We start from the raw sequence: 14295 nt of genomic DNA on the forward strand, positions 1-14295 counted from the left end.
TTGGCTCAGACCTTGTGCATCTCCTGTCTATCTGGGGACAGACAGGGGAGGTTCAGGCTGGACATTAGGAAAAAATTTTTCACAGGAAGGGTCATTGGGCACTGGCAGAGGCTGCCCAGGGAGGGGGTTGAGTCACCTTCCCTGGAGGGGTTTAAGGGACGGGTGGATGAGGTGCTGAGGGACACGGTTTAGTGATTGATGGGAATGGTTGGACTCGATGATCCAGTGGGTCTTCTCCAACCTGATGATTCTGTCTGTCCCCTATTAGCATTGTTTGAACTTCAGAGGTAATAAGTCACCCAGAGCTGGATGCAAATGGGTGTTTAGGAACAGTCTTGGTGTCCCACATGGGAAAAGGTCCTGTGTCCACCTGTTTCAGAGGGTCCCTGCATTTGTTCAGGATGCAAATCCATGTTGTTGTGACATTGTCACCTCCTCTGGGAGCCTGACCTGATCTACGGGCTGGACACGGAGCTGGGGACACTGTGACACTGTGCTGGGGTGGCGTGCACCTGCAGGAGCTCGCTGGAGCCCCAAAGGGAAGCTCATGGTCCGACCCAGCTGCTCATCACAGCCCCTTCTCTGTGTCCTGGCTCGAAGGGCTGGTCCAGCATCCTCCCACAGTCCCTGGAAACCCTGGGAGCCTCGGCCGAGGGCAGTGGAATCGCTCCTTCACTGCATCAGGGAAGTGATCCTTGCTTTCTGCAGCAGGGAGACAGCAGCAGGAACACAGAGGGAGATCTCCCACACTCAGTGGGTCGCTTCAAATGCCTCCAAAGCCCCAGGCAAATGCTGCCAGCACCCACATCCCACAGCAGCCTCTGCTGTCACAAAACCCCTGTTTGCAGCCTCCCCCGCCCCCCCCTCCCAGTTTTGCTCTTGCACAGATGTGATGGTCAGAGATTATGCTGTAAGATTAAGGTTTTACCGAATCCTGAAATGAGTGCAAATTCCCAGAAGCTCTAATGTGTGGCTAAATCTCTTCTGGATGCTCGTCTGGATAGGGGAAGAGGCATTTCCCACCCTGCCCTTCCCATGTGCATGAAAGACATAACCCAAATATTCACCCCGGCTTGTCTGCTGAGAGCCTCCAGGTAAGAGGAATGATATTTTTGGGATGGAAAGATGGGGATAAATGTTTTGCAATGGCTTAAACACCAGAGGATACATCTTTTCTCCTCTGAGATGTGCTCAGGGACGCTCCTGGTGGGAGGATCTGACTGCACAGCATCCCTGGACTGTGGGATGGTACCTGCCTCTGCACAGGGGTCAAACGCTGCCAGACTTGAGGGCATCCCTGCATCCTTATTCCTGCCTGCGACCCTGAGCAGACTCCAGGGTCCAGAGCTTCACCTTCTGCAGAAGTGGGACCCCCTAGCAGGGAAAATCAACCCCAGGGCTGCCTCATCTCTTGGAATGAGGATCCTTCCAACCCAGAGCATTGTCTGGATATGCTTTGCTGGGCTGAGCAAATGGCTCACATACAGAAGGCTGATTTTTTTTTACACCGATTTCTTAAACACATGAAATTTCAACACCAAGTCGGTGGAAGGAGGGAGGTTTCCTGCAGTTGGGCAGCCGGGGGTTGCATGTGTGCAGCCGAAGGGGCTGTAGGTTCTTTCTACCCAAACAAAAGGGCGCTTGTCTTGCAGCGAGCGAGAGGAGGGTTTTTTTTTCCAGCGAGGGTGCGTGACAGCGAGGGAAGGGGTGGCAGTGCTGATGTGGCACCGGGCTAGGTAAGGGAGCACCTCTCCTGCCTTGGGGTGAGCAGCCGCTTCCTCCTCTGCCCTGGGAAATCCTGGGGGTGTGGGGCTGAGGTGTGACGTGGCAGCCACCAGCTGCACCTAAGCAGGAGAACCGTCCCAGAGGTTTTTCTGCTGGTCCTGCCATCAGCTTCGCAGCCTCAACACTGGAGACAATGATTCCCGTGCAGCAGGGATGTCGAGGTACCTGTGTGGGGCTGCGCAGGGCTCTCCCTTGCTCCTCTCCCCCTGCTCCCATGGGATTTTGCAGCTATGGCGAGGGATGCCTTATGATGGGTTTTAGCGAGGTTTGGTCTCCCGGGGAGGTCCCTCTGGGGTTTGACAGGCTAAGAGTTGGGGTTGTTCAGCCTGGAGAAGAGAAGGCTGCAGGAAGACCTTAGAGCAGCTTCCAGCTCTGAAAGGGGCTCCAAGAAAGCTGCGGAGGAGCTCTTGATCAGGGAGTGGAGGGATGAGACAAGGGGGTAACAGTTTTCATCTGAAAGAGGGGAGATTGAGATGAGATCTTAGGGAGAAATGTTTTGCTGTGAGGGTGGGGAGGCCCTGGCCCAGGTTGCCCAGAGCAGTGGTGGCTGCCCCATCCCTGGAGGTGTCCAAGGCCAGGTTGGATGGGGCTTGGAGCCCCTGATCCAGTGGGAGGTGTCCCTGCCCATGGGCCTTTTGGGTCCCTTCCAACCCAAACCATTCTATGATTTGGTCTTGGATTAGCACTGTGGGGCTGGGGATGAAGAGAGGAGTGTGGAGGGCTCTCCGCTAGGGAGAAAGGCTGAGTGGGGTGGGAAGAGCCCCGTGCTAGGGTGTGCAGGGCAAAGGAATGCAATGCATCACCTTCTTATGTCCAGGGCACCATCCTGCAACCTCAGATACAACCATTAAAATTCATCCTGTCCCAGAAGCCTGAGGGAGGGAGCTCTTACAGGGCCATCCCATTCCCCAGGAGCAGCAAGCTCAGGCAGGAGGTAAGGACACCAGACTCTGCTCGATAGTCACCCCTTTCCACCACACGTTTCTCTGTCCCAGGTCAGCCTGCTCAGCCATGAACAGCTCTGTGCTCAGCAGTCAACTGAGACAGCCCGAGCCCCAGGACGCGGCTGCCTTCACTCCCATCTCCATTGTCAGGACCATGACAAAGAAATCAGATGCCCTGCCCATGATCTCAGTGATTGTCGGCATCTTCGTCCTTCTGGCTGTCTTCATCATCATCGTGGTGCACTACGGCCCTCAGCTCCGCACTGTTCAGATCACCCTGTACCACGAGCCCATGCCGCAGGACCTGGACGATGGGGTGCACCTCACGGACTGGAAGAAGCTGGGCTCCCAGAAGAAGCTGCATGTCCAACCCTGCCAGCAGGATCTGGGCGGCGTGGACGTGTCCGGCGTGAGCTGCCACTGCTCCTGCAGGCACCACCTTCCTGGTGGGAGCGCTGAGCCCAACATCATTGAGATCACGTACCTGTGACAAGGCTGTGGGCCACCAGGGCAGGACTCATAGGACCATGTCCCACTGGAATAAATGCAGTGACTATGATTGTAGCTTAGCCCGTGACTCACCAGGTCCTGCAATGGAGGCTGTAGCTCCCCAGGATCGTGTCTCTCCCAGGTAGGCTCAGCCAGGAGGTTGTGTTACTCTGATGACCCATCATCAGCCCCCAGAGTTGATCTTCAGGGGTGCCACTGTCCCCAGGCAAGAGCTGGGTTCCCAGTGCAGGCTCTGGGGCTGGGTCAGTCTATGTGGGACAGCGTTAGCCTCTCTTCTGGTTTTTCTTGCCCTGATTCTTCCTGTCCCATGCTGTCTGGGAGTGGCTGGGAGAGCTGTCTTGGTCCTTGCCCGCTCTGGGGATCTCCGGGCGTATGCTCAGCCCCTTGGCTTGAGCTGGAACTTGCATCATCTGGAATTGCTTTCCAGACTAAAGATGTTTCCACACACACCGTGTCCTGATTGTGCCATTTATATGGCACAGAAAAAAACCTCAGCTCCTCTTCTCCTCCCCACCACAGCCCCTTTTTCTCTGTTGGAGGGCTGAAACATTCTTCTCCCTTCTGCCAGCCCCGGCAGCAGGACCAGCCCGTCACGGCAAACGGGAGAGAAGGAAGCACTTGAACTCCCGTTGGTGTTTCAGTGGTGGAACCAGCGGCTGAGGACAACGTCCCTGATTCCCTAGTGGAGATGGGTGAGAGAACAGAGGTGATGCAGCAGAGGCAGGAGGACACACCAGCACATCAGCCACCCCTTGTATTTGGCTGAACATCTCAAGGTGTTGGCGCCGGTGGAGAAAAGCATGCATTGAATCGTTGGACTCGATGATCCAGTGGGTCTCTTCCAACCTGGTGATTCTATGATTCTATGATGTCTGGGCAGAGCCCACAGCATCTCTGTGCACAATAGCAAGGATGGAGAGACCTGAGGTCATCTTTGTGGTGGTCGCTTCATTGTCCCCATCGATGCCTGTGATCCCTGTGCCAAGGGAAGCTCTGCCCAGGGACTTGAGGGTCGGGTGGTTTTGGCATTGGAAGGAGCAGGGCATGTCCCAGCTAAGGAGGGAGCAATTGTGGGGTTGGCGTAGCCACCCGCGAGGGAAGGATGTTGAAATGGCTTGGTCACCCTGGTCAGAAGTTCGTTGAAGTGGCACAGAGGGAATGGATGGAGAGGTGAAACATCTTGAGCTCCTTACCAGGCTCCTAGTGGCAGCAAACCATGGTGACCTGTTCAGCCCTTGGAGCCTTTCTGCTGCTGGAGGCATCAGGCATCCTTTGGACAAGGAATTTGTTTTGGTTTCTCCTCCCTTGATAGAAGCTGGACATCAAAGTCTGTCTTCATTGTGTGGGCTTGGAGGACAGTTTCTGGGGAGAGAGGGCAGGCTCTGGGATCACCCTCAAGGATTCATTCTGCTGCGTAGTCCCAAAAGCCAGTTTCTGCCTCTGCCCTGCCCAGCCCAGAAGAGAAAAGCCATGTCCATGTCCACCCTAAGCCACAGCCCCAGCACAGACCCCTCTGTGCACTGTTGGGCAAGAAATGGGATCTTTTACTTGTTCCTCTGGGGGCTGGAGGGATTTCTGGCATGACAGATGCTCCAGAGTCCTTCTTCTCACCTCCTTTAAGCTAAGAAATGGTAGGGCTCACTGGAGAACTTTGGTCTTTACGATAAATGTAATTTATATTCTTTTTTCTTGGGGTTTGGTGTTTTCTGTTTTGATATTTTCCCCTTTTGTTTTCCAGCATTATCAGCTGTCTCACACCTCAGTTAGAGGAGATAAGGCCTATCGTGACTGATGATCACTCAGTCCCACCACTGGTTTCGTGGCGACACAGGGCTATTTTTTTTAATTTATGTAGGATCAAGGGATCATTAATATTGGAAAAGTCCTCTCAGCTCATCCAGCAGCCCCGGGTCCCTCAGCCGCTCCCAGAACCCCTGGGCTCCAGCCCCTTCTTCAGCTCTGTTCTGTTCTCCAGACACGCTCCAGCCCCTCAATGTCCTTGTGCTGAGGGACCCAAACCAAACCAAGGATTCAAGGTGTGACCTCACCAGTGCAGAGCACAGGGGGATGATCCCTGCCCTGCTCCTGCTGACCACCCCATGGCTGATCCAAGCCAGGATACTGTTGGCCTTCTTGGCCACCTGAGCACACCAAGCACACTTATATGTCCCTAATTAGCTGCTAACCACCCTCCAGGGGCACCTATCTAAATGATGGCTGTGGTTTATGATAATCCAGGTGGTCACCATGGTGAGAGCTCAGTCTAAGAGCTCAAGAACATCCCCTAGAACCATCACAAGACCTGCATTGTGGTCCCTAGCCTGTCTACACCATGTCTGGAGGACACTGGCTGCACACTGGGGTGGTGTCACCTGCCCAGGGTGAATCAGTGGAGTCATCACCTGGCTTTCCTGGTTGGGTTTCAGATCAGGGAGCAGCTTGGTTCAAGACAAAATCTACGATTGGAGAAACAGGAGCTTTCACAGCAACTCCCATTGAAGGAAAACCGCAGCTGGGAAACATTGTGTTTGCAAGGAAAAGATTAAAAACTTCTAAATATTAATAAAGAGAAAGATAAAACGGGTAATTATTACCAGACCTCATTGACTCGCAGCCGCTGGGGACTGGTAAAGGGCTGATTTATGTCACAGCACATTGTGGCCCCGATCTATCACTTACCCAGCCAGGAACCCCACCCTTGCCAAGCACTTCACCGTTGTTCAGGAGTTTCAGGCTGTCAGGCTGAAAGCAAACAAACCCCACAGTGGTGCTGATGGGACTCCAGTTTCTCCTGTGCCCTGAGCTCTCCAGTCCAGGAGCTGCGAGCAGCCCCTTCTAGATGATATTTTCTGGATAAGGTCTAGATCTAGTATTGAAATTCTGAAAATACCTCGGATTGAAGTTCTGGCTTCCTGACCTTCAGAGGGGCCAGTACAGGCTGGAGAGGTGGTGCTGTGTGAAGCTTGTGAAGGCCAAGGGTGATGTCGTGAACCTGGGTCGGGGCAATCCCAGACAGTTACAGACTGGGTGGAGGATGGATTGAGAGCTGCCCTGAGGAGAAGGACTTGGGGTGCTGGGGGATGAGAAGCTCAATGTGACATCAGGAAAAAAAAATTCACGGAAAGGGTCATTGGGCCCTGGCAGAGGCTGCCCAGGGAGGGGGTTGAGTCACCTTCCCTGGAGGTTTTAAGGGATGGGTGGATGAGGTGCTGAGGGACATGGTTTAGTGATTGATGGGAATGGTTGGACTCGATGATCTGGTGGGTCTCTTCCAACCTGGTGATTCTGTGATTCTGTGAGCCAGCAACATGCGCTCACAGCCCAGAAACCACCCGTGTCCTGGGCTGCATCCACAGCAGTGGGACCAGCAGGTGAGGGAGGGGATTCTGCCCCTCTGCTCTGGTGAGACCCACCCGGAGCCCTGCGTCCAGATCTGGAGTCCTGAGCAGAGGAAGGACATGGAGCTGTTGGAGCGAGTCCAGAGGAGGCCACGGAGATGATCCAAGGGCTGGAGCACCTCCCGCACAAGGACAGGCTGAGAGTTGGGGTTGTTCAGCCTGGACAAGAAAAGGCTGTGGGGAGACCTTAGAGCAGCTTCCAGCACTGAAAGGGGCTCCAGGAAAGCTGGGGAGGGGCTCTTGATCAGGGAGGGCAGGGAGAGGGTGAGTGGGAATGGTTTTGAGCTGGAAGAGGGGAGATTGAGATGAGGTCTTAGGGAGAAATGTTCTGCTGTGAAGGTGGAGAGGCCCTGGCCCAGGTTTCCCAGAGCAGTGGTAGCTGCCCCATCCCTGGAGGGGTTCAAGGCCAGGTTGGATGGGGCTGGGAGAAACCAGTGGGAGGTGTCCCTGCCCGTGGCAGGGGGTGCACCTGGATGGGCTTTGAGGTCCCTTCCAACCCAAACCATTCCTTGATTCTGTGATATTTTCCCCGTGTGTTTCCTTTGCAAACAGATATGTGGATACAACCTTTGGACATAGAGGGAAACAAGAAGTTTAAAGTTGCAGTAAGACTCATAGCTGCAAACTTGATGGTGTTGTGTAAACGAGCAGCCACCTTTTGCCAGCTTTCTTCTCCAGGAGGACACTGAGGCATTTATCTCAACTCAGCTTCCCATTGCTTTCTCCCACACAATAAATGCCTTTTTTACCAATTCCCCTCTCATTTTTTCCAGCTCTGCCACTGTCCTCTCGTAGGATCACTCTTTGTAGTGCAGGACTTCATAAAACACATAAAATCAATAGGGTTCTCAGGTGGCAGAGGCTGCCAAATGCAAATTATCATAACATTATCACTCTCTATTCAAACAATGAGCTTGTTCCAATTTATTTCACGTGCAGCTTTCTTTCTCTCCTGAACAATATTTTTTTTATGAATGCAGTGAAACAATAACTCCTTATGATCCCCTCTCTGCAGGGGAGCTGCTGGAGCACCACAAGCAGGAGCTGGAAGAGACTGTCCTGTCAGCAACCCCCTGGTTTGCTGCCATAGGAAGCTGCTTAAAAGCTGCTCCATCACCTATTAACTCTGTCCTGATTAGGGATCGTTTGCATCACCTTTCATTTCTCTCCTAATTAGGGTGTTCACCTGCCGCAGTGGGGTGCCTCTATAACCCCTACACAGGCACGTGGCTTCCAGGAGCATTTAGGAGGGGTTTTTATAGTTAGGATTGTGACAATCTCTGTTTGTGATGCTTCAGGGTTGCCTGAAATTGTATAAAATTAAGGGTGGCATCTAGAGCACCCTCCGAGGCTGAACGTGGGGAGGAGCTGCAGCATCACCCAGGGCCTCCCTGCAGGGCTGGGAGCCGGCTAAGCCAGAGAAGGACCTTTCTGCTGGGATGAGGGTGGGCAGAGACCTTCTGGTTGGAGGTTTGCTGCCTGCTGAGGGGTTTGCATCCTGCTGGGTGCTGGGGAGGGCCTGGGCCTTGGGGCAGAGCTGAGCGTGGAGCACCAGTGGGCTCTGGTGGCACAGGCAGCCAACTGCACGCTGGGCAGGTGTGGGTGCCAGCAGATGGAGGACTTCTCCTGCCTCTCTTTTCTTCTCTCTCTCTCCTTCTTCTCTCGCTCTCCTGTGAGAGCGCAGGTAGGATCATCTTGTGTTTAAGGAGGGATGTCCCTGGCTTGGGGCTCCCTAGTGCGTGAAAAGCATTCCTGGAGGAGGGAGCAGGGAGATGCAGTGAGGCCTTGGCTCTGGGGAAGACTGAGGTCCTGAACAACCAAACCCAACAGGGACCTCATTGGGGTGGGGAACTGGTCGTTTTCATCAGGCAGTGTCACCTTCTGATTTCAAGGGGAGGATGAGCCATGGGGAGAGCCAGGACCCCCCAAAAGAGGATCCCTCTACTTCTCGTGGGTTTGTTCCTTGCTGTTTGGTGTGAGGGGGTGAATTGCTTGCTTCTTTCTGAGAAAGATCCTCCAGGAGCCTCCCCATGCCCTTGAGGCAGGTGAGGACGGGGCAGGTCCTTGGCCACCGCGTACAGGCACACCCACTCCTGAAAGAATTAATTCAGCGATGGCCTAAAAATGGATTTCTTTTTCTGCTGAGAAGGACACAACGCTTTCAGAGAGGCAATGTCTGCCTCTGAAGGGCTGAAAATTGGGGCAGCTGAGGGATAAAACCCCATGACCCCTAGTTTGTAGGAACCAGCTGGTGAGGGGTAGCCACGCTTCAACTTGCCCCATCTAGATTTCAGCCATTCTCCTGCTGAGGATCACAGAATAGTTTGGGTTGGAAGGGACCTTAAAGCCATCCAGTTCCACCCCTGCCATGGGCAGGGACACCTCCCACTGGATCAGGTTGCTTCAAGCCCCATCCAGCCTGCCCTAGAACACCTCCAGGGATGGGGCAGCCACCACTGCTCTGGGCAGCCTGTGCCAGGGTCTCAGCACTCTCATGGCGAAGAAATTCCTCCTCATGTCTAGTTTAGGATGGTGCTCTGAGGTCTGGAGCTGTGCCTGGAGGAGAGCATCCCACCTCTGGGTGCGTCCTGTTGTCTGTGTCCTGACCCACAGACACCACCTCCCATCCTGTGGGGCAGCTGCGGAGCAGAGATGGGACCAAGTCCTGCTTCCTTGCACAGTCCAAGGGATGCAGGAAGCCCTGACCACCCTAATGAGCCCACATCTTTGGTCGTGCTCATTTTGAACTCTTCTCTTTTGGATATTATTCTTCATTACTGTCCTGCCTCGTTTAATGACTGTTTTTGGTTCTGACCAGAGCTTTGTTAGTAAATTGTTAAGTGAGTTGATGTGTACACCTGGTCTGAGTTAGCCTAAGCTAACTTAACCTCAAATAACCTAATATTAACATTATACATACCTCACATAAATTATTAGTAATTATTGAAATAGTCATAGTAATCTGTCAGTAAGAATATTAATATTGTAATAATAATACTGTAATGTGCTGTTCTTACCAACCGCATCATGGAGCTGAAGTTTTCTGTCTTCTCTCATCACAGAATGTCCTGAGTTGGAAGGTTCCCACAAGGACCATCGAGTCCCACTCTTGTCCCTGCACAGGACACCCCAACATTCACACCGTGTGGCTGAGGATGTTGGCCAAATGCTTCTGGAATATTGTCAGGCTTGGGGCTGCTGCTGCTTCCCTGGGCCTGTTCCAGTGCTCTACCACCCTCTTGGGGAAGAACCTTCTCCTAACGTCCAGCCTAACCCTCCCCTGGCATTGTCCTGCTATCCCTCAGGTCCTGTTATTGGTCACCAGAGAGAAGAGCTCAGCGCCTGCTCCTCCTCCTCCCCTGGTGAGGAAGCTGGAGCTGCCTCGTGAAGTGAGGCAGAGGGGTTATTTAAGATGGCTCAGTGCCATCACAATAGACAATGCCTCCAAAATAATTTCAGTAAGTTGAATACATTACAGTACTCTATCAGACTGCACGATTTCTTTTCTTGTTGGATGCGTCGCACCTAGATCGCAGCCAATTTTGATAACGCTTTTCCTTCCTCATGTTGCTTTATTGCTTTTGTTTCCAGGTCCCTGACCTTTCTTTGCTGCTTAGGAGCACCAGTAGAAGCAGATTGCTGTTGTTTGGGGCTATATCGAGTGAAAATAGAGCGCAGAGAAGAGTGCCTTCAAGAGGATGTAGTTGTAACTGAGTTTTATATCTCTGTGGAAGCTCCACTGTTAGAGCACAACCTTCTCATTAGTCAGGACACGGTTAAGTGAGGTGGCCAGTGTTAGATTTGAGAAAGCTTCTCTTCCCTTCTCCCAAGTGACAGGGGACAGGACAAGAGGGAGTGGCCTCAAGCTCTGCCAGGGGAGGTTCAGGCTGGACATTAGGAAAAAATTCTTCACAGAAAGGGTCATTGGGCACTGGCAGAGGCTGCCCAGGGAGGGGGTTGAGTCTCCTTCCCTGGAGGTGTTTAAGGCACGGGTGGACGAGGTGCTAAGGGACATGGTTTAGTGATTGATGGGAATTGTTGGACTTGATGATCTGGTGGGTCTCTTCCAACCTGGTTATTCTATGATTCTTATTTTCACCTTGCCCTGTGTACCCTGTGCAGCCCAGCTCCTGGGTTCCAGTTCACCCCAAGATGACCAACAACAGTGCAGAGGAGCTGGGAATGTTTGGGCTAGTACAGCTCTGTACCTCTGGGAAGTTGAGGTGTCCCCTGTGTCTGTGCTTTGCTCTGGAGCCTGCAGAGCAGCTGAGCTTCAGAGGATTCACATTCTCACACCAGTAAACAGCATTCACAACTGCTTTGGGTGCTCGGCATCACACGGAAGGTAGAGAGTGCTGCTGCGATAATTGAATACAACCGATGCTCTTTTGAGCTTTAAATGAAAGAATCTGTTAGAATCTGTTGGAGTGAGTCCAGAGGAGGCCATGGAGATGATCGGAGGGCTGGAGCACCTCCCACATGAGGGCAGGCTGAGTTGGGGTTGCTCAGCCTGGAGAGGAGAAGGCTCATAGAAACAAACCTCTCGCCAGGAGAAACCCTGTGCCAAGTGTGAAATTCCTGTGAGAAAGCACAGAGACAAAAGTGGCTCTCGAGAGAGCGGCAGGAGGAAGATGTTAACAAAAAAAAAAAAATATTATTTCAGACTGAGAAGGCTGTGGGGAGACCTTAGAGCAACTTCCAGCACTGAAAGGGGCTCCAGGAAAGCTGGGGAGGGGCTCTTGATTAGGGAGGGCAGGGACAGGATGAGGGGAATGGTTTTCAGCTGCAGGAGGGGAGATTGAGATGAGATCTTAGGGAGAAATGTTTTGCTGTGAGGGTGGAGAGGCCCTGGCCCAGGTTGCCCAGAGCAGTGGTGGCTCTGGTGGCACCTCCCATCCCTGGAGGGGTTCAAGGCCAGGTTGGATGGAGCTTGGAGCCCCTGATCCAGTGGGAGGTGTCCCTGCCCGTGGCAGGGGGTGGAACTGGATGGGCATTGAAGTCCCTTCCAACCCAAACCCTTCCTTGATTCTATGATTTTAGAAACCTGTCTGTGTGTGAGCAGGGAATGGAAGGAGATGTGTTTTGTTTTTAGCACCAAATCTTATTTTACTGACTCAGGCTACCGTTACTCTGCTCATCTCCCACCAAGATGTGACCAGCGTGGTCTGCAGCTCTTCCCCTGCTACCTGCTGATGTCCTGATGGCTCTGGGTCACAGGTCTTGTCTACAGGTGATCATTCCTGAAGCACTGTAGTAATTGATGTGTTGGCTCCTCCAGCTCCTCTTCTCTTGCACAGTCCAGATCTGTCACTAGCACAGATATCTGTAGAGGGGACAGCCCAGCCATCAGAGCGGAGGACAGGGACAGTGTCACACTACTCATCTTGGTGACTGGGACTTCTCCAGTGCCAGCACAAGCCTCTCTCTATGATAGCAGAGCAAGCTGGTGCTTAAAATCCCATCTGCTTCCCTACTTCTGGGGTGAAAAAGGAGTGGTTTGGGGCTGCAGCAGTTTCAAGGGGCATCTTCCCTCTGGCTGGTGAGGTGGGGGCCAGTGTTAGGGATGTTTATCTCCAGCGCTGAGTTAAATGTGGGGCACTTGGTGAGGTTGGCTTGTCCCGCAGGTGGCTTGGGAGGCAATGTGGAGAAAGAAACGCCTTGCTGGGCTCTTGGGGAACTCCCACAGATCGCGGGTACAATATTGATTTCCTTTCCTTGGCGATATTTCAGTGCGGTTCTTCTCTTCCTCTCTATCCCTGAAAGGAAAGGCGTTAGAAAAGGGAGGTGGAAGGATGAGACCCCCCCTAGAAGGAAGTAGCCTTCCCACTCCCCACCCAAAAAAGCAGGGCACGGGCTGGGAGACATCCGCTCCTCCATCCGCAGCCCCGCGAGCAGAGAGCATCCCTCGCGGAGAGCCTGCGGGCTGGCTTCGCTCAGACGAGGAGGAAGCGAGAGCACAAAGCAGGGAAATGGCTTGGCAAAGGTCACCTGGAGCTGGGGCTGAGCCCAGGAATAGCACTGGGTCTTCTGCTGCCCCCCCTGCCACGGCCAAGCTGCACCAGCCCTTCCTCCCGGTGTGCTGAGCAGTGACACTGCCCTCCCTGCGGTGACACAGCTGGTTGGCACTGGGGGGGTTTGCTATCGCTGTTCATTGTGGCTTTAATATTTACCATAATAGAAGATAAATGATGTGAGCCAGGAGGGGAGGCAGGTGATGGGGAGCCTCAAATGGGAAGCTCAGAGCTGTGAGGGGAGGGATGGGAATAGGATGGAGGTATGAGCGTGTGGGTATCCCCTCTGCAGACTGGAGAGCAGCTGAGCTTCAGAGAGATTGTCACACCAGTAAACAGCATTTACCACTGCTTTGGGCACTCGGAGAATCACACAGAAGGTGGAGAACGCTGCTGCAAGAATTGAATATGACTAATGCTCTTGCTGAGCTTAAAATTAAAGAATTTAGGTAGCTGCACCGGCAAGGGGAAATGGGCAAGATGGGAATGGGACCCTGATACCAGTTGTGGGGCTACCTGGTAGATGTGGGGGTCAGGATAGAGGTGATGTGGCTGGTGGGACTCAAACCACACGATGAGGATGCTCTGCTCTCCGTAAGGGCCAGGGGAACTTCTGCAGTGACCTTCCGTGATCTAAATGTCACCTTGAGACCCAAAGTACAGCCCAGCCTGGGGTTTCTGGGCTCTGGAGGATACACAGACCAACTTTTGAGCGTGCTGCCTATGCAGGCGTGTGAGTACAGCTGGCTGGCAGTGGGAGGTATGGCCGCGCAGCCTCATGTAGGCTCCTGGAAGGTGTGGGCATGGAATAGGATGCTGAGGTAAGGCAAAGGGATTTGGTGACGCAAAATTAGTGCTGGGTGGGGATATCAAAGTGAGCCCAGCTGGGGACAGAGCGTGTGCCAAGACGGGGGAGCTGGGCAGGACAGACGGACGTAGGAGAGGCCTGACAGGACACAGCTGGCATCTGCCAGAGCCTCCTTTCTCCCATCGTGCCCGCCTGTGTTTGGCGTGGCGATGCTCCCAGCGACCCCTGAGCCCGTTTTGGTGTGTCCAGATGCAAACGGAGCAGTGACGTAATCCAAAGCCGTGTGCTGGAAAAGCTGACAGGGGTGCGTTGCCCTTCCGACAGGCAGAGCAAGGACTGGGGATTACACGATGGATTTAGACAAAATGAGAAGAAATAGGAGTAAGTCGGAAACCTGATGGCGTGGGGAACGAGCCTTTGGGGTGGTGCAAGGGCAGGAGCCCATCTTATTGCTGGTCCTTGCAGACGCCTTCCTGAAGGCTTTGCAGATGGGTTAAGGACCATCTGTAGGACCCAAGCCCATCTGCAAAATGTGTTTTGCAGGTGGCAGCAGGGATGGTCCCTGCAGGCTGGAAACCAAGGGCACTTCCACACCTCTCTCCCAGCTGGGAATTGTGCTGCCCCAGCAGCCCCCACCTCACTCAGGCATTGTACCAGCCCGGTCCTCCCTTTTCCTGTAGGTGGGGTTTCCATAGGAAACATGGCTGGTCCACCTCCTGGCCCCGCTGGCCGGACGCTGCTCCCCGGCTGAAGCCGCTGTGGTGGTGGTTCCCTCTGCTCTGGGCTGAGGGTTCAGCCCAGGCAGCAGTGGCTGTCCTGGCCATCCCTGGTGATGGCGA

At 53.6% G+C, this 14295-nt stretch overlaps 1 protein-coding gene across 3 annotated transcripts; it reads left to right on the forward strand.

Annotated features, from left to right (window-relative positions):
• The first annotated feature begins 1026 nt into the window (after positions 1–1026).
• Positions 1027–4039, forward strand: SMIM33 (small integral membrane protein 33). Of its 3 annotated transcripts, none has more exons than XM_069869687.1 (2): positions 1027–1094; positions 2781–4039. In XM_069869687.1, exons 1-2 carry the CDS (start codon positions 1036–1038, stop codon positions 3217–3219), a joined length of 498 nt encoding a protein of 165 aa, XP_069725788.1. In that variant the 5' UTR covers positions 1027–1035; the 3' UTR covers positions 3220–4039. The 3 variants fall into 3 exon arrangements, with proteins under 3 accessions (XP_069725788.1, XP_069725790.1, XP_069725789.1); XM_069869689.1 differs by lacking the exon at positions 1027–1094 and adding an exon at positions 1273–1946; XM_069869688.1 differs by lacking the exon at positions 1027–1094 and adding an exon at positions 1273–1736.
• Positions 4040–14295: the final 10256 nt, after the last annotated feature.

Source organism: Phaenicophaeus curvirostris, chromosome 15 (genome assembly GCF_032191515.1).
Source record: "Phaenicophaeus curvirostris isolate KB17595 chromosome 15, BPBGC_Pcur_1.0, whole genome shotgun sequence".
In the NCBI taxonomy this organism is placed as follows: domain Eukaryota; kingdom Metazoa; phylum Chordata; class Aves; order Cuculiformes; family Cuculidae; genus Phaenicophaeus; species Phaenicophaeus curvirostris.

Bases quoted from the DNA above. Each gene is read 5' to 3' on its own strand.
- SMIM33 (XM_069869687.1), top strand. From the start codon at position 1,036: ATGTGCATGAAAGACATAACCCAAATATTCACCCCGGCTTGTCTGCTG. The intron at 1,095-2,780 runs GTAAGAGGAATG...TCTCTGTCCCAG, and splicing joins TGTCTGCTGAGAGCCTCCAG to GTCAGCCTGCTCAGCCATGA.